The 18915-nt window shown below is 41.6% G+C and overlaps 1 protein-coding gene across 7 annotated transcripts in view; it reads left to right on the top strand.

Annotated features, from left to right (window-relative positions):
- The window catches only part of LAMA3 (laminin subunit alpha 3), a 249672-nt gene that overhangs the window by 205831 nt on the left and 24926 nt on the right, over positions 1-18915 (top strand). For all 7 annotated transcript variants that reach the window (XM_070778824.1, XM_070778825.1, XM_070778826.1 and 4 more), the window contains 9 exons: positions 1455-1625; positions 3270-3421; positions 3559-3721; positions 4145-4278; positions 5006-5150; positions 8271-8390; positions 9034-9167; positions 16186-16303; positions 16652-16792. In XM_070778824.1, coding sequence (XP_070634925.1) covers positions 1455-1625; positions 3270-3421; positions 3559-3721; positions 4145-4278; positions 5006-5150; positions 8271-8390; positions 9034-9167; positions 16186-16303; positions 16652-16792 — 1278 coding nt within the window. The remainder of the gene's footprint in view (positions 1-1454; positions 1626-3269; positions 3422-3558; positions 3722-4144; positions 4279-5005; positions 5151-8270; positions 8391-9033; positions 9168-16185; positions 16304-16651; positions 16793-18915) is intronic.

The raw sequence follows: 18915 nt of genomic DNA, 5'->3' as shown, positions 1-18915 counted from the left end.
AGAGCTTTCCAAGTGACAAAAAACAGAAGGGCATGCCATAGACTCAGGATGTGTGGAGAGTATGAAGGGCCGAGGGCAAGTAGAAGAGACAGGTGTAAAATGAGCCTTGAGTGTTGTGGGGGAGCTCTGTCCCCATGGGCACCTTGGGGTGACTACAGCTCAGGCATCACTAAGCACCCCTGCCTGATACCTGCATAGACAGGGTCCTCCGTAAATACATGCTTGGGAGATAAAATGTAGAGGTGATGTAAGTATCATTCCTAGAGTTATTCTTTAGATAGTTAGGGAATATTATTTTCTGTGTTTTAATGCAGAGGTGCCAAAGGGGATCCACAGACCAGAGCTAGTCAGACATTTGTTACTGCTCCATTATATATAAGTACAAAATTGCGAGTAAAGGCTTAGAAGCTTTCAGTAACTTGAATTGCTTCAATATCCCAGAATGGGATCAGTAGGCTTGTATTTTGCACACTTTTTCATTTCATTTTTCTAGTATTTAAGTTTTCATATATTTTACAAAACTATTGGTCCAGGGCAGATAACAGGGGGAAAAAATGGTCCTTTACCCTGAATTTAAGAAGCACATTCTAGAGAGCCTTGATGCACTTATTTTTAAGGACTGAGTGCCTATAATAAATACAACCAGAACATGTAACATGTTAATGAGAAATGATTCCTTAAAGAGTTAATTCTTTAAAAAAATATTTTGATGTATTGTACATTGACTATATCATATTGAGTGCTTCCATACAGGTTAGTTCATTTGCACAAAAACCTTCTGGGGTTGGAATAATAGTAATTATTATTAATGTTATATATTAATAGGGCTATAATACATATTAGCAGGGTTAATTTAATATTAATATTATAACCCTATTACTAATTTTATATATAATTAGAGTTTATATTATAATATATAATATTATTACTAATAGGATCATGATATTAATCCTGTTAATATGTATTTTAACCCTATATATATAATTCCCTATATTACAATTATATTATGTATTATATAATATTTATATCATATATTTCATATTATATATCATATTTATCACATTATATATTATATGTAAAACCTCATTATTATAATACATTAATATATTATGATGGTGGTGGTATTATTATGATGTTAATATAGCTAATATTATATTAATATTATAACCATAATAATGATGGTAATAATTTACTATAATGATTATTGTTGCTGGCACAGACAACAAAGTAGACTTCCCAAAGACCCTTGACTTGTAGGCAGGAAGAACAGGAGGGCTTTACTCCACTACTCCTGGAGCAGCCTCCTGAGTGTAGACTCCAGGCCTAGGGGGCAGCTACACACCTTCACTCCCTATCCTAGCCACTTGGGAGCAGCTACAATCACAAGCCTCCACCCCGAGCACCCCACCTTTCTCCCCTGGACCAGCTAACACCGTGGATCTGGTCCCTCTCAGGTTGCCATCCCCATGAGATTCAACGGTAGATCTGGAGTTGAAGTCCGGCTGCCAAATGACCTGGAAGACTTGAAAGGATACACATCCCTTTCTTTGTTTCTCCAAAGACCTGAAGCAACAGAAACTGGTGGGACTGAGAATATGTTTGTGATGTACCTTGGAAATAAAGATGTAAGTATTGCTCTGACATTTCCATGGTTTTTAAAACAGAATATGGCTTTTGAGGTGCATGACACAGTCATGTCACTGCCATTGGCATGGTAGGAGGAGATTCCACTGCCTCTGATGGCTCCATGGGAGATCTCTCATCCATTTAAAGTTGCTTTTGGAGGTGGGGATCTAGAAGCCATGCTAGATGGGCCCAGCATGTGAGCACATGTGTGTGTACACATGAGCACGTCCATCCCTGGGGCTGAAGATCAGCACCCTCCCCTCTCAACCAGCAGCAGTATCAAGGCTTTCTGGAGATCAGAGCAGCTCCTCCTCACTGCTCTGGACTCTGTCATCTTCTCAGGGCGCCCAGCCGCAGACCCTCCCATGTCTCTAGGGTGGAGACCCTCTGTGAACAGGGCCTGGAGAGAAATTAAGCCCCTCCTGCCTCATTAGTGAGAAATCCAGTTGCTTCATTGCTATAATTCCAAATTCTTTAAACCACCACTATTATAGATATTTTAAGCAGTTTATTTTAGCTTTTAATTCCTCCTCTTAAAATATATCTCTTCCACGTAAGTGTCAGAGGAACAGGTAATCAGTGACTAGGTTATTTATACATGAATGGAAAAGAAATGGGCATCCCAGGTGGCTCAGTGGTAAAGAATCTGCCTACCAGAGCAGGAGATGCAAGAGATACGAGTTTGATCCCTGGGTCAGGAAGATCCCCTGGAGAAGGAAATGGCAACCCACTCCAGTATTCTTCCCTGGGAGATCTCACGGACAGAGGAGCCTTGCAGACCACAGGCCCTGGGACCACAAAGAGTTGGTCACGACTAAGAGACTGAAGACACGCGTGTGGAAAAGAAATGCCTGAAGTATGGTTCTTGAGAATTCTTGGCAGTTAGGAAATCGCTGGCCGTCACTATGGACACTGTATTTAAGGATTCCTAAAATCAGCACTGTTGTTGGTTACTCGTTCACGCTTCAAGGATTGGGGATTTATTTGTAACTTTCTTATGACTCTGCTTTGTATTATTGGCAGAATGTACATGACTTTATTCCTTCAACAAACTTATACCATGTATCTACTACGTGCCACAGCCTGTATTTATGTAAACAAAAATTTGTGTCTTGAATGTACTTAATGTATACTTAAAACAGGTTAAAATAGTAAATTTCACATTATGTATATTGTACTACAGTTTTCAAAAATTTGTTTTTACCTTAAGGTGCTCACATTCTAATAGGGAAGAAAGATCCATACACAGCTGACATGATAACACAGAGAGAACAAGATGCCCAGAGTATTGAGGGGAACTTGTATGGCATAGGAAGAGCATAAATGGCTTATCTTCTTCCCAGAATGAAATTGAATGGCAGCCTGAGGCCGTATCTGGTTCATCTTTATGTCAGGCACTTGGCAAATACTTGCAGACTGAGCGAATGGAGGAGTGGATAAATGAATGCCCTCCTGATAACGTGAGCAAAGACAGCCCAGACGTTAATTAACTGTGCTGTCTGTATTATTTTATACCAGAATGTACCTCATTCATTCTGTCTGCCCAGGGCTGACTACATGAAAGCTGTTATCTATTTGAAATGCACCCCCTGGGGATGGTGAGTTCGAAGAATACGGTATGTGAAATGCTTTGGTGTCTCCAGGCTTCCAGGGACTACATCGGCATGGCTGTTGTAGACGGCCAGCTCACATGCGTCTACAACCTGGGAGAGGGTGAGGCTGAACTCCAGGTGGACCAGACCTTGACCGAGAGCAAAACTCAGGAAGCAGTGATGGACCGGGTGAAATTCCAGAGGTACGAGTCTGATTGAGCACAGCTCTTTGGTGATCTGACCTGCGGTCCCCAAACTTTAATTTTATATTTAGCTTTAATTTCTTTCATCTCCTCGTAAATCTTTTATAACTTTATTTTCTGACTTATTTTTTAAACAGAATTTATCAGTTTGCAAGGCTTAATTACACCCTAAAAGCCACCTCCAGTAAACCAGAAACACATCAATTCCATGACATGGATAGTGGAAATAGCAACACACTCCTCAATTTGGATCCTGAAAATGCCGTATTCTATGTTGGAGGTTACCCAACTGATTTTAGAGTAAGTTCGAATGTTATTTCACAGAATGGAAATATTTAAAATTTAATTTGGCATAATGATGTTTTGATCAGTTATATGTAAAATGGATTAATGATATATTCTTAAAGTGTCTATAGTGATAATTACTAAACTTATTGAATTATTTTATATGCAGTGATCTAGGTATAAGTGTATAATTTAAATAAGCAGCATTATCATTCCTATTTCACAGATGATGAAACTGAAACAGAGAGGTTGAATAACTTGCCCAAGATCAGACAGCTAGAAAACAGTGAAGCCAGGGCATCTGTCTTCAGGGTCTGCATGCTCACCCCTAAGCTATATTGATGGTTAAAAGCGATAGAGTTAAACTGTTTCTTGGTCAACCTAATCATTGTCCTTTGTTCAATTAGTGAAAAATTTTTTATTGTTTTTTTTTTTCAGCCTCCTAGTAGACTGAAATTTCCTCCATACAAAGGTTGTATTGAATTAGATGACCTCAATGAAAATGTTCTGAGCTTGTACAACTTCAAAAAGACTTTCAATCTCAACACAACAGAAGTGGAGCCTTGTAGAAGGTAAATAAAACCTAGAAGCTGATGTCTCTCTGTGATTTTGCAGTCATATAGCATAAAAAGCATATGTAATTTATACTTAAGGAATGTAAATTAAATAAGGAAAAGTCTTTTCCTTATTCATATAAGATATTAGATGGACAGAATTTTCTTGATTTTGAAAAAAGTAAATCTTTCTTCAGTTTTTGGTGCCTCCTACCACAAGTGTTCAGCATTAGATGGTGCCTGATTTAGGGCACAAACTATTTATTTACTGTAAATTTTTAAAAAAGTAAAACAATAGTCCATAAAGAACACCATGACTTTGGCATATGAACCTATTTGAAAGTTGCTGCCTTGAGCTTGTGACCTACCCCTAAGTTTAAAAGATTGGGAAGATTCTAATATGAGACAGACTATTTATTACTCAGAATAAAATTATATTTTATTATATATTATTTCTTACATGGCAAGACCTTCAGCTGCTGGGTCACATCTTCCTAAACAGATGTTTGCAATAGGGTCTCCTGAAGAGCATCTCTGTTGAGGTAGAGTTTGATCATTGTAGAGTGTAAGAGCAGATCCAGGAGATACAGTGGACTGTTTTAACATTAAATTTAAAGATGTTTCCTCTTTAACAAAACATGACAACTTGATTACATAGGCTTTGCTCGCTTTTTCATCAATAAGCATTGTTTCCTGGCAGTCTTTTGCTGCTGTGTTCTCACTTAATGGTGATTGGTGTTGACAGGAGAAAAGAAGAATCAGACAAAAATTATTTTGAAGGTACAGGCTATGCTCGAGTTCCAACTCAACCAAACGCCCCCTTCCCCACCTTTGGACAGACGATTCAGACCACTGTGGACAGAGGTTTGCTGTTTTTTGCAGAAAACCAGGTAACCTATGACAAGCATCCAGATGTTAACAAATACGTTCATTCATTTGAACAATTTTGGGGTAACTGAGTCGTTATAAGCAAACAATGTATCTGAAAAACAATGTGCAAATGTTAGCTACATCCTTTCCCTCGGTCCTACTCTGTTGGATTGGCCAAAAAAGTTCATTTCCATAACATTTTACGGAAAAACTCAAACTTTTTGGCCAACCCAATACTTTTTTTGGCTGTGTGAGTGTGCGTTGGTAAGGCAAGTCATCCAGAATTTAAGATGCCACCAGAATGTGGGAGAAATTGCCACTTACCCATTCTGTTTGTGTTGTCAGTTTTATTCTTTGAAAACTACTGTTTGCCTAATAATCTTTGCTTATTCTGCCTAAAAGAAATGTTAAGTCTTCCTGGGGTCTCTGAACGCTAAGCTGTTCGACCTCCTGCTGTTTGCTTCTTGGTCTGATTCTTTTCAGGCCGTAAGAGATTTCATCTCTATCTACCTGACCCTTGACTTTCCAAGACATGGAGGCTTCTCTGTTTTCAAGCAGCTGAGGTTCCTGGAGACCATTCTGACATCTCCTAGTTTAGAAAAGGCCAAAAGTGACACTCTGTGAGTGATCGTCAGCACCATCTGCTGGTAGATAGGCCTAGACTTAATCTCTCTAGACAATGAGCTCTTCTTGAAGATGCTGCATAGAACATGTCATTGTTCAGTCCCTCAGTCGTGTCTGATTCTTTGTGACCCCATGGACTGTAACACACCAGGCTTCCCTGTCCTTCACTGTCTCCCAGAGTTTGCTCAAACTCATGTCCATTGAGTCAGAGATACCATGCAGCCATCTCATCCTCTGTTACCCCCTTCTCCTTCTGCCCTAAATCTTTCCCAGCATCAGGGTCTTTTCCAATGAGTCGGCTCTTCGTGTCAGGTGGCCAAAGTATTGGAGTTTCAGCTTTAGCATCAGTCCTTCCCATGAATATTCAGGGTTGATTTTCTTTAGGATGGACTGGTTGGATCTCCTTGCGGTCCAAGGGACTCTCAAGAGTCTTCTCCAGCACCACAGTTTGAAAGCATCAGTTCTTCAGTACTCAGCCTTCTTTATGGTCCAAGTCTCACATCCATACGTAACTACAGGAAAAACCATAGCTTTGACTATATAGACCTTTGTCAGCGAAGTGATGTTTCTGCTTTTTAATAAGCTGTCTAGGTTTGTCATAATAGCTTTCCTTCCAAGGAGCAACTGTGTTTTAATATCATGGTTGCAGTCACCATCCATTGTGATTTTGGAGCCCAAGAAAATAAAATCTGCCACTGTTTTCATTTTTTCCCCATCTGCTTGCCATGAAGTGATGGGACTGGATGTCATGATCTTAGTTTTTTGAGTGTTGAATTGTAAACCAGCCTTTTCACTCTCCTTTCACCTTCATCAAGAGGCTTGGAGAAATATGGACCAGTCTATGGGATTTTCAGTTTGAGAATGCAGGATTGATATGGAGCTTGAGATTTTACCAGACACTTTGCCTACAGGGTGGGGACACAGACCTGGTCCACCTCTCCTCTCTTGCGGTTGTTCTGGACTCCTAGGGAGAGTCCAAGGCTGAACCAGTTCTGATGGTTTGGGGCATCCTGACCTTCCTGAAGAATGCAGAGAGCTGAGAAGTCACACAGCACCTTCAGGGCAAGGCAGTTGTTTTCCGCAACAAGGTCTTCTTTGTACTAGGTTTGGCCAAATATTTTGTAAGATGTTACAGAAAAACCTAAATGAACTTTTTGGTCAACTCAATACATTTTGAAGTTCTTGGAGACCAAGAATCAGAAATACAATTTATATTAGAAGAAATCTTATGAAATGCCATTAGTAACCAGATAAAAGGAGCTTTCCTGGTAGCTCAGTTGGTAAAGAATCCACCTGCAATGTGGGAGACCTGGGTTCAGTCCATGAGTTGGGAAGATCCCCTGGAGAGGGGAAAGGCTACCCACTCCAGTATTCTGGCCTGGAGAATTCCATGGACTGTTTAGTCCATGGGGGTCACAAAGAGTTGGACACAACTGAACGACTTTCAGTTTCACTTTTTCACTTTCAATCAGATATGAGAAAATGATCCCCAGTGCTGCTGTTAAGTAGGATGAATTGATGTTATTCTGTTCTTTGTGAGTGTGATGAACCCTCACTGACTTCCGAGAGCAAGGCTTAGGATCCAGAGAAGTACTGACTTTCCTTTTAGGTAAGGACTCTTGTTGGGCTTCCCAGGTGGCACCCAGTGGTAAAGAAACAAAAACAAAAAAAGCCCACCTGCCAATGCAGGAGACGTAAGAGACATGGGTTTGATCCCTGGGTTGGGAAGGCACTGGAGGAGGGCACGGCAACCCACTCCAGTATTCCTGCCTGGAGAATCTCGTGGACAGAGGAGCCTGCCGGGCTACAGTTCATGGGGTTGGAAAGAGTCAGACATGACTTAGTGAGTAAACAGCAACAACAAAGCAACCGTTAAATGGAAGATAGAGGAGAAATAGGAATACATCAGAAAACAGATGGAGGACAGTGGGGTTTGAAGAAGACCCTGCCTCTCTCCAAAATGTGCGTGCATGCTAAGTCGTTTCAGTCATGTCTGATTCTTTGCAACCCCATGGACTGTAGCCCACCAGGCTCACCAGCCAGGAATTCACCAGGCAAGAATACTGGAGTGGGTTGCCATTTCCACCTCTAGGGGTCTTCCAAACCCAGGGATTGATTGAACCCTCATCTCTTACATCTCTTGCATTGGCAGGTGGGTTCTCTACCACTAGCACCACCTGGGAAACCCCTCCAAAAGGTAGCAATCATATTTGCCAATGATATTCATGATCTGTATCTTTTAAGTTGCCAGTTTTACATGCTGGTTATAGATTGGTATAAAACAAAATCATGACAGTAGCAAGCATTTATTGTTTCCTTCCTGTGTGCTGGTTACTGTATAGATTGTTTAATGTGATTGACAGGGTTCAGCCATCATCCCCATCCCAGGAGTTGAGTACTAAGCACTGTTGTTCCTTTGAACTAGGAAGGCAGGTGAAGCTGAGAGCAGGCTGGAGTTTGAGTACACGTGGCTCTGTCTGAGAATTCTCCTAATCTACATTGTCCCCATGCTGTAGGATCATTTCATATCTCTGAATGTGGAAGACGGCCGACTCATGGTGCGGTACAAACTGAATTCAGAGCCGCCTAAAGAAAAAGGAATCAGAGACATCATAAACGACGGGAAGGATCATCTGGTACGTCCTTTGAATCTGTTTATCTGAATCCTTTAAGTTAGTGCACAGAACACTTTTCTATTAGATGAACTTATTAGCTGAGAGACATATCCTTTTAAAATCTGAACACTTTGCATGAAATATATAACATCCATATGGTATAGATAAAATGTGGTTAATTTCATGGATATATGTATATGTATGGCTGACTCCCTTTGCTATTCATCTGAAATTGTCACTATCTTGTTAATCGGATATACCCCAATACAAAATAAAAAGTTAACAATAATAAAATATTTTAACATTAAAAAAAATGGTTAATTTCAAATGCAGACATTTCGGGAATGCCCTGGTGGTCCAGTAGTTAGGCACCAGGCTTTCACTACCAAGTGTGCAGGCTCAATTTTTGGTCAGAGAGCTAAGGTCCTTCAAACTGTGCGGTGCAGCCAAAACAGACAAACAAACAAATGCAAACATCTCTATTTAAATTTTTATTATTATAATTTTATGCAGATGTGCTACTGTGCTCAGATCCCTTGTATTAATATATATACCGTGTATATAAATGAATCTGAAGGAAGGAAAAACATAATAGCTCTGAACTGTCATGAATAGAATTATTTTATTTCTCATTGCTGGCTGATTCATCTCTCATTTATTTTAGGTTCAGATCAAAATTGGAAAAGTCCAACAACGTATGTGGATAAATGTGGATATTCAAAGTGTTAAAATTGAAGATGATATATTTGATTTCAGCACATACTATCTGGGGGGAATTCCCATTTCCATCAGGGAAAGGTAAGATGATCTTTTTTTAAAGAAGCAAGTCACCTCTCTTAATAGTTATGATTGCTACAGATAAATCTGCCTTGTTTAATTCCAGCAAAAAACAAAGAATTACTTTTCTGTATTAATAGTGTTAGCCAACAGAGTACAACAGGCTGTTATTACTGGGTAACGGGCCTGGCTGTTTGAAAGCTGCGGGGGTTAGGGGTTGGGGTAGCGGGGAGATGAGGAAACAGTGTGCCACTTCCATTGTCGTTCCTGGGAGGAGAAACACCGCATGAGTAGACTTGGTGTTGACAACACTGCCATCAAAAATAGGGGCTATATCTTGGGGTCCTTGTGGACTTCCCCGGTGGCTCAGATGGTAAAGAATCTGCCTGCAGTGTACAAGACCCGGGTTTTATCCCTAGGTCGGTAAGGTCCCCTGGAGAAGAGAATGCTACCCACACCAGTATTCTTGCCTGGAGAATTCCATGGACAGGGGAGCCTGACGGGTTACAGTCCATGGGCTCGCAGAGTGTCAGACATTACTAAGCAACTAACACTTGCACTTTCACTTGGGGTCCTGGTTGGTACAGAGGAGAGCACAGGCGGCCCTGGGCACAGAAGGCTGGGGCACTGAAGTGCCTCCTAGGACATGAGGCACATTTGTATTACCTGCCCCCTTATGTGTGTGTTATCGGGGAGGGACCAGGGGCATGCCTGTCTCGGATGAATGGATACACGAATGAATTAAATTAACTTGAATGGAAGTAAAGTTTAATGTGAATGAGAAAAACAAACACCACTCTGAGGATACACTTAAAAATAACTCCCATTTTGTTCGTTTGTTTACATCCTTCCAAATGGCTGACAGTGATGTGTGAAAAAAAGATTCCTTGGAAGGGTTACTACAGCCTCATGACTAAGCTAAGAGAGCTCCCAAAATGTTTGGTGATGATTGCTTTCATATGAGATCTGAGGCTGGTTAACTCTTTCTAATTTATCCATCATTTAGAAGGAGCACTAGATGTGATTTATGAAGTGTTGTGCCAAGGTGGTCTTCTCAAAACCTTATACATTTGAACAGATGTCCAGCCTCAATAAGGAGACACTAATCTTTGTCTTAAAGTTGTCTGGGGACTTCCCTGGAGGTCCAGTGATTGACACTTAGCCTTCCAATACAGGAGATGCAGGTTTAATACCCAGTTAGGGAGCTAAGATCTTAACGTGCCTCCTGCCCACAAAACCAAAATATAAAAAAGGAGCAATATTGAAGCAGATTCAATAAAGACTTTTAAAAAATGGTCTACATCAACAAGATCATAAAAATAAAAGCTGTCAGGGTTGCCCCCAAAGACAGAGATGCAGGTGAGAAAGTTCAGCACTTTAATAGAGTTTGGGAGTGAATGTCTTTCCTCCCTAGGTTCTTTGAACTAGAAGGGACCTTATGGATCATGGTATGTAACCTCTTAATTTTAATGTAGAAATTAAGAGCCAAAGAGGTAATATTAATGTTTAATATAATCAGTACTAAATAGCAGTTCAACCTTGAATAGCTAGTTATGAATGGCCAGTAAACTTGGTTTTATTCAATTAAATGTAATAAAATAGAGTAACCTAAGGCAGCACCGTTCACACGTTGGAGGCTGTCATTTGTTTGCTCATTGCACAAGCACTCATTGGGTTTCTAATGCCATTAGGTAGTGTGGTCAGTTCTGGGATGATGAAGAACAGGGAAGAGTCTCAAGTATAGCAGAAGGGAGACAGTAGAACAAGGCCAGTGCTATCAGACGGGAAGCTCAGGGTGATAGGGACCCAGTAAAGGAATCTATCTACCCATTTAGGGTATCAGGAAAGTGGTCTCTGACTAGATCTGAAAGAACCTGACATATGAAAGGTAACATATGTAAAGAGATAAGAACCAAAGTGTGAACTCTTAAGAGACACTATGAGGCAGGCCCTTGTGGCTGGTGTGGGAAGCAGGGGCCAGACCACAGAGGATCTTGAAAGTCACAGTAAGGACCACTGGGGGCTTCCACAGAGAAAGGACATGATCAGACTGGGGTTTTCAGTAGCTTGCTGTAGTGCAGGGTGCAGATTGGATTAAGAGGGAAAAAGCAGAGGCAGGTGGAGAGGTTTGAAGATGAGTATAACAGGTGAGAGGCAGGTGGTCTGCCCACGGAAACGACAGGGCCAATGAGGAAGAGAGTGGATTCTTGTTATGCTTAGGGCAGCAGATGGGCAGTGCTGAAAGGTTGCTTGGGTTTGAAGAATAACACAGAAAAGTGCTCAAGAAGGACTTTGATCTAGCGCTTGGACAGATGGCCAGCACCAGCAGAGAAACGGGGTGGTGAGCTCAGTCTGAGACAGGCTTAGTCCCAGGAGACAGCAGTTGGAGATACCTGGAAAGGACTAGATGGAAGGCCTTGACCTCTAGAGAGACGTCCAGGCTGGAGCAAGGGTAAATGAAGCTTGAGAACAGGTGGCTACTGAGGTTATGGGGGCAAGTAGGCTCCCCCAGAGCGGCGATGGATTCTCAGAGGTGTTTGCCTCTGTGTGGCTACAGCAGAAAGTCCACAGACCATGATGAGGATGTTGGCCAAGCAAAGTTTACTAGGAAAAACTAATGGGTGAGGATCCAAAGAAATGGTTCAGTTTGGGCTTAGCCATCAATGAGTAGGGTGACCTTGGATTATAGTCAACACTCAACCTTTGCCTTTTTATTTCTGTCCATTAAAGAAATACATATATGGGTATTGTGGTAAAGAATTTGCCTGCCAATGTAGGAGACACAAGAGATTTGGCTTCAATCCCTGGTTTGGGAAGATCCCCTGGAGAAGGCAATGACAACCCACTCCAGTATTCTTGCCTGGAGAATCCCATGGACAGAGGAGCCTGGTAGGCTACAGTCCATACGGTTGCGAAGTCAGACATGACTGAGTGTGCACGTGTGCACGTATGTGTGCCTGTGCGCACACACACACATATAGATGGACATACAGAATTTTCCTAGGCATCTGTTTTAGGGTCTTCCAAACAGGGACTGCTTCCTTTTTCTGGGTAGGTTTATACATAGAGTTTTGAGTCAATCTTTAAGGACTTGGAACATGCAGGAGACAGAGGCTGGTCAAAAGATTTCACTGAGCTTTTCCTCTCTCTTAAGTAAAATGCTTAACAGTATTCAGCTGTTTCTGGCCCTGCTTCATCCCTCTGGTGCTGTCCTTGATGGTTCAGAGTCCTGAGACCCGCTTCTGACGTGGGTCATGGAGGATTTCTCCCCAGTGACCCACAGCTGAGTCTGTAGGGATAACCAGCAGTTCTTTCAAAGAGGGGAGGTGCCCTGAGCCCTGGCAGGGGAGTAGTGGAGACAGTCAATGCTTGAGCCTAATGTGGAGAGAAGCAAGCCTCATGTATGTTACCTCTGTGTACAGGCGCATAGGCAAGAGACCTTGTGAGCGTGGTGTTTTTTCTCTCTCCCTGTAGCATACCTTCTGGGACTCGGGACCCAGATCTTGGAGTGACTTGTGTAGGATCAGAGTCGGAAGCAAGCCACAGTCTGTTAATCCCATCTGCTTCCCATGAGGAGAGCAGATCACCCCTGATGATGCCAGAGATGCACTGTCATCCCTGACAGTGCCTCAGACCAACAAAAAACACTTCCCGAGGAGTTATGTACATCATTGTATCACAGAGTGTGATAATATCACATCACAATGAAACTAACTCCAAAACTAAACACCGGGCAAGGATCTGTTGAGCATTTGTTAATACCCAGCACTGAGTTCGGGATTTGATTTTGTTCCTCCTGCTCTCTGAGATCTGCCCACAGTAGGCTGGACCCGGCTAAGCCTTTGTGAACAGCGTGGTCCACGGTGTGTACACATACCCCAGCGTACACACCCATTCTTATGGCAGCCTACAGCCCTCCTCAGCCATGTTCCTCTAGCAGGTGTGCTCAGACCTGAATTCCGGAGCGAATGTGGAACTCTAGGCCCTCAGATGAGCCAGAGTATTGAGAACATCCCAGAGAATAGTGGAAATGAGTCTTTCATTTTAACATCTCCGCTGTACGTAACTGTTATGTAGGAAAGAGTCATGATCATTCCAGTGCTGTGGGTGCACACCTGTGTAAGCATAAAGAGAAAGGGCTTCAGGTCACACTAGCTTGTGTGACACACTGACCCCCGGGACTCCAATGCTGCCACCTTCCTTCTGCATGACCTCGTGGGAGTCACTTAACCTTCCCAGCCTCCTTGTACATCTGTAATGTGGGCACAGTGATGCCCTGGCTCTTAGAGGGTCGTGGGATTCAGAGTAAAGGATTTAGCACAGTGCCTGGCACATGCTAAGTGCTCAGTAATGTCAGGTGAGAAAATATCTCCCTTGTGGGGAAACATAGAGGGAAGGGATAGTTAGGGAGTTTGGGATGGCCAGGCACATGCTGCTGTATTTTAAATGGGTAGCCAACAAGGATCTACTGTAGAGCACAGGGAACTCTGCTCAGTTATGTGGCAGCCTGGATGGGACCGGAGTTTAGGGGAGAATGGATACATGTATCTGTAGGGCTGAGTTCTTTCTCTGTCCACCTGAAACTATTGCAACATTATTAATTGGCTATACTCCAATATAAATAAAAATGTAACAATAAATAAATTAAATGATAGTAAATCTTTTTTTAAAAAAAGAAAATATTTCCTTCAAAAGGCTATTGTGAGGATCAGATAATAGTTGTTGTTCAGCAGCTCAGTTGTGTCCGACTCTTTGCGACCCCATGGACTGCCCCACACCAGGCTTCCCTATCCTTCACCATCTCCTGGAGCTTGCTCAAACTCATGTCCATTGAGTTGATGATGCCATCCAACCATCTCATCCTCTGTCAACCCCTTCTCCTCCTGCCTTCAATCTTCCCAACATCAGGGTCTTTTCCAAAGAGTTGGCTCATCACATCAGGTGGCCAGAGTATTGCAGCTTCAGCTTCAGCACAAAACAGGTGTTCCTTGTCTGTCAGCTACCTTCCTTTCCCCTTTACTTTTTCTGCCACCTTATTCTTCCTTCAACCTGTGCTTTATGGAAAAAAGGAATCAGGAGATGTGGATGAGTTTAAAACATGTTGAAACCCAAGAGAGAATGGATCAGAATATTAAATTAATGAGTTAATAAATATTAACATGTGGACAAATAGACAAGCCCCAGGAATGGATATGAATTTTCCTCCTCTCCTGAGGCAAGAAGCCAGTTTTATAAAATCATCAAGCTTGTGCTGCAATGCCCATGAGGATTTGTTTCTTCCTTTTAATGAAATTTAATTTTATGCAGATTACATGTAGCTCAGCTGTTTATAATGAATTGCATGAAAATGAAGGCAGACATCTTTCCATTTAGAAGAGTGTGCCGCTTTAGGGATTAGCAATGAAGTCAGCTTTGTGTTTATCTTAGTACATCATTTGCTTAAGAAACACAAATATTTGCCCGGACTTCAGTCATTTCACGTATGTTAGTGTTTTTGTGTGACATCCGCTCCAGATAGATCCAAAAGTCAAATCAAAGGGGAAATGCCACGGCAGTTACGTAGGAAGAGCTGCTTTATCAATTGCTTCTTTATGGGGGCTTCCCTGGTTGAGAGTCCACGCTGCCAATGCAGGGGGTAATGGGTTTGATCCCTGGTCAGGGAGCTAACATCCCACATGCTGTGCAGCCCAACCAAAAAAAAAATTTTTTTTTAATTAAGAAAAAAGAAATTGTTATAGTGATGCACTGATATGATGGGGATAGTTACAACTCTGCCATCTCACCCTGAGTCCTTGCTCTGCACTGGGCACCATTGGAGTACGTTACCCACATTATCTCATTTAAACTCTGGGCTGGGAAGCAGATTACCACTTTCCTGTGGTATAAATGAGGAGACAGAAGCACAGAGAAGACACCCGGGACAGAACTTGGACCCACACAGCCTGCCTCCAGAGCCCAATGCTCCAGAGCAGCTTCTCTCGGAAGCACCTCCTGAGTGCCACGGAGGGTTTCGAGTACCTCCTGGACGTGAACTTGTTTAATCCTCACAGTGACCTCTTGCCCAGCCTGAACAGTTAGGTGGTGGTGGATATAACATATGAGGCCGGACAGTGCTTTCCATTGTTCCAGCTTGGCATTGATTAAATATACCAAGCCACATTTTTCCTAATTGACTAGGACCAAAAAGTAATAATTTATTTCCTTGGTGTTTACAGTGGCTGACTTAAAACTGGACAGGAAAAAAAGATTAAGAAGTTTTCTAGAGTATTTCTGGCTCTAATAAATTACTTACTTATTTAGTTATTCAAAGAGTGAGTTGCTCAGTCATGTCTGACTTTTGAAACCCCATGGACTGTAGCCCACCAGGCTCCTCTGTCCATGGGATTTCCCAGGCAAGAATACTGGAGTGGGTTGCCATTCCCTTCAGGCGACCTTCCCAATCTCCCACATTGCAGGCAGATTCTTTACCACCTAAGCCACCAGGGAATTTAATATATATTTATATGATGTTTCTGCTGCTGCTGCTGCTGCTAAGTCACTTCAGTCGTGTCCGACTCTGTGCGACCCCATGGACTGCAGCCTGCCAGGCTTCTCCGTCCATGGGATTCTCCAGGCAAGAACACTGGAGTGGGTTGCCATTTCCTTCTCCAATGATGTTTCTAGTATATCAATTTATTAATATGCTTTTAATTCATGATGCATTATCATGACTCCAGGAGAGGATGGGGGGAACAGTTTCAGATGTTGTACATCTTCTATATGTCTATACTTTTTGGGGACACTGGCCATTCTTCTGTCAACATTATTGTATTCATTTTTAATATTGAGAATGCAAATCACACAGAATGGAAATATCTAATAGATTTTCCCAGTATCACAAAATTAGTAGCAGTCTAGAAATCCAATGAGAAGAGATAACCATAAAACACGTACTTGTTCATGGGTGAGAATCTGTAGGGAATGAGTGCCGTGTTTCAGCTGCAGTTCCCCATCAAGCCTGTGTTTGGTCCATCTTCTTTTTCTTGCATCCCCAAATCAGGTTTAACATTTCTACACCTGCTTTCCGAGGCTGCATGAAGAACCTGAAGAAGACCACTGGCGTTGTCAGGTTGAATGATACAGTGGGAGTAACAAAAAAGTGCTCAGAAGACTGGAAGGTAAGTAAAGAGTTCAGAACCTTGCAAAGGAGTGGTCCCTAGCTAACCCATGTTTAGCTTTCGTTAACACACCAGCTTCTGACATATTCTGATCTGATGAACTGGCTCATTTATTACACTCTCCCTGTACTTGCAAAACCTCTTCAGGCTTGTATATTAAATTTGTAGGAAGGTAGAAATACCAGCTCTACACACAAAAACATCGAGATGGTTGGCAAATTATCACGCAGAAAAAGCAAACTGTTTTCCCATGGGTCAGTTCAAGTGAAGTGACCTAGGTTCAGATACTATTATTTCAGCCATGGCATGATTACAGGGCCAGTAATTTATTCCATGTTTGCATTTCAGCTCGTGCGATCTGCCTCATTCTCCAGGGGAGGACAGTTGAGTTTCACCAATTTGGACTTCACATCATCAAGCCACTTCCAAGCCTCCTTCGGATTTCAGACCTTTCAACCCAGTGGCATCTTATTAAGTCATCAGATGGGGGTATGAAATATTGTATGAATGTTGAACAAGATTTAAGCCTGACTCAAGGTTCGATGTCAAAAACAATAGAGGGGTTTTGAAGGTAAATCCGTTGGGCATTTTTGTCTAGCATCACACAGTAAATGTTTTGTGGATTTCAACCATGGAAGTGGTTGCCCATCCTGGGGTAGGGCCTAAAAGAAATCAGGCTTAGAAAGTAAATTCTAGTTTACAGAATGGGATTTATGTGTATTCGTGGGCTCCGTTTTCATTCTTTTCAGGTATATTTTGAGTGAAGGTGAAGTAGAACTGTTATAAGTAATAATGTAGCTTTAAGTGTTTAGAACTAAGAAAAAAAATCAGAATGTATACCCATTACTCGTTTGTGATTCCATAAAAGATAGCTCTTGAGATTCCTTTTTTGGCAGCAGCAGCTTGTTGGACAATATTTGCATCAGAGAATGGAAGAAAGTAATGCCTTTTGCTCTTTGTTCCTGTACAGCAAGCCATGATTCTCTAATTTAAGAGTATTTAGCCAGTGTGGTCATGTAGGCGTAAAAGTCAGCTAATACTCCTAAATTGGCCGGTGGAACAACTGGGATTTTAAAATAGAAAGAGAAGTAGGACACTCTCTTTCTTGGGTTTGTTTCTTCAGGGCTGCCAGCGCAACAGACAACTAGTATGTGCTGAAAGGAAGGACTAGCTGCCTCTGTGGTTATGTTGCAATGGAACTCTTCTCCTCTCTTGCTGTCTTTTTCAATCAGCTGTTAGAGATCTTTTTTTTTTAATTCATGTTCTATTGATTATTTTATTTTTTACTGGAATATAATTGCAGTACAATGTTGTGTTACTTTCTGCTGCAAAACATTGTGAATCAGCCATGTGTATACATATATCCCCTCCCTCTTTAGCCTCCCTCCCACCCCCATCTCACCCTTCGGGGTCATTACAGAGCACCAAGCTGAGCTCCCTGTGCTATACAGTATAGCTTTGAGATCCTTTTTAAAAAACAAAACAAAAATACCCCTGAAAAAGCACATGCCTACATTTAGATTGTGAACGTGGCTTTTCTATCAGAGCAGGATATTTTGACCCAGCTCTTTTTTCAAAAAGTATTAGTTTATTTATGGCTGGCTGCACCAGCTCTTAGTTGTGGCGTGGGGGCGACTCTTTGTTGAAGTACGCAGGCTTAGCTGTCCCGTGGCATGTGGGGTCTTAATTCCCCAACCGGGGATCAAACCCTCATCCCTTGCATTGCAGGGCAGATTCTTAACCATTGGACCGCCAGGGAAGTTCCTTGCCCCAACTCTTGACACACTCTCCAGTTTCCTCCACAGGAGTGGGGACACTTAATACACAGTGTACAATATAGTCCACAAGAGGCGGAAGACTTGGCTTAGCAAAGATGAGGTCAATCCTGGACAAGGCAGGAAGCCTTCAAATATCCTAGGAACACTGCCTGCAACTTCTTAAGGGATTCAACTTCTTAAGAAATACATTTCAGTTAGCATTCTTTTATCCAGTTATAATAAATATTGCCAATTGAAAAACATCAACATAAAGTGAAACTGACAATGGCTACCACCACACTCTGTAAACATTGTTTCAGGCTCAAAGCTCCCTGAAGAATCACATCTGGTTGAAAACCACAAAAATTGTACCTGGTAGGAAAAACACATCAACAAAATGAAAATGACAATGCCAAAAATGACACCAATTTTTTTTCGGTATTTTTTAAATGTTTATTTTCAACCACACACTAGCAATTAATAGAAAGAATCAAATTATCTTGCCAACATTTATATCTGCAGAGTTTGACATTGGAAAATTGAATGTCCTGGAAATTAGGACCCAAAAATAAAAAATTCATGACTGAAGGGAAGCTGTCATTGTAATCATCTATGAAGAAAATTGATGAATCAAGTCTCTGTTGTAAAAATGTATTCACTATAACATTGATCTTGATGAAAATAACTTCAGCAGAGTGAAAGCGAAAATAGAAAAATTTAGAAATGGTGTATCTTTTGTATAATTGATGGAGACATTAAGCTGGTTAACAAATGTAGATCCATAAAATGCTTTTGACATATTCATCAATGTTGAAATAATTTGCATAAGATTTTTATATTCATAAACAGAGTCCA

Source organism: Bos indicus, chromosome 24 (assembly GCF_029378745.1).
Source record: "Bos indicus isolate NIAB-ARS_2022 breed Sahiwal x Tharparkar chromosome 24, NIAB-ARS_B.indTharparkar_mat_pri_1.0, whole genome shotgun sequence".
Classification (NCBI taxonomy): Eukaryota; Metazoa; Chordata; class Mammalia; order Artiodactyla; family Bovidae; genus Bos; species Bos indicus.
This window is presented reverse-complemented; position numbering and strand designations above follow the sequence as displayed.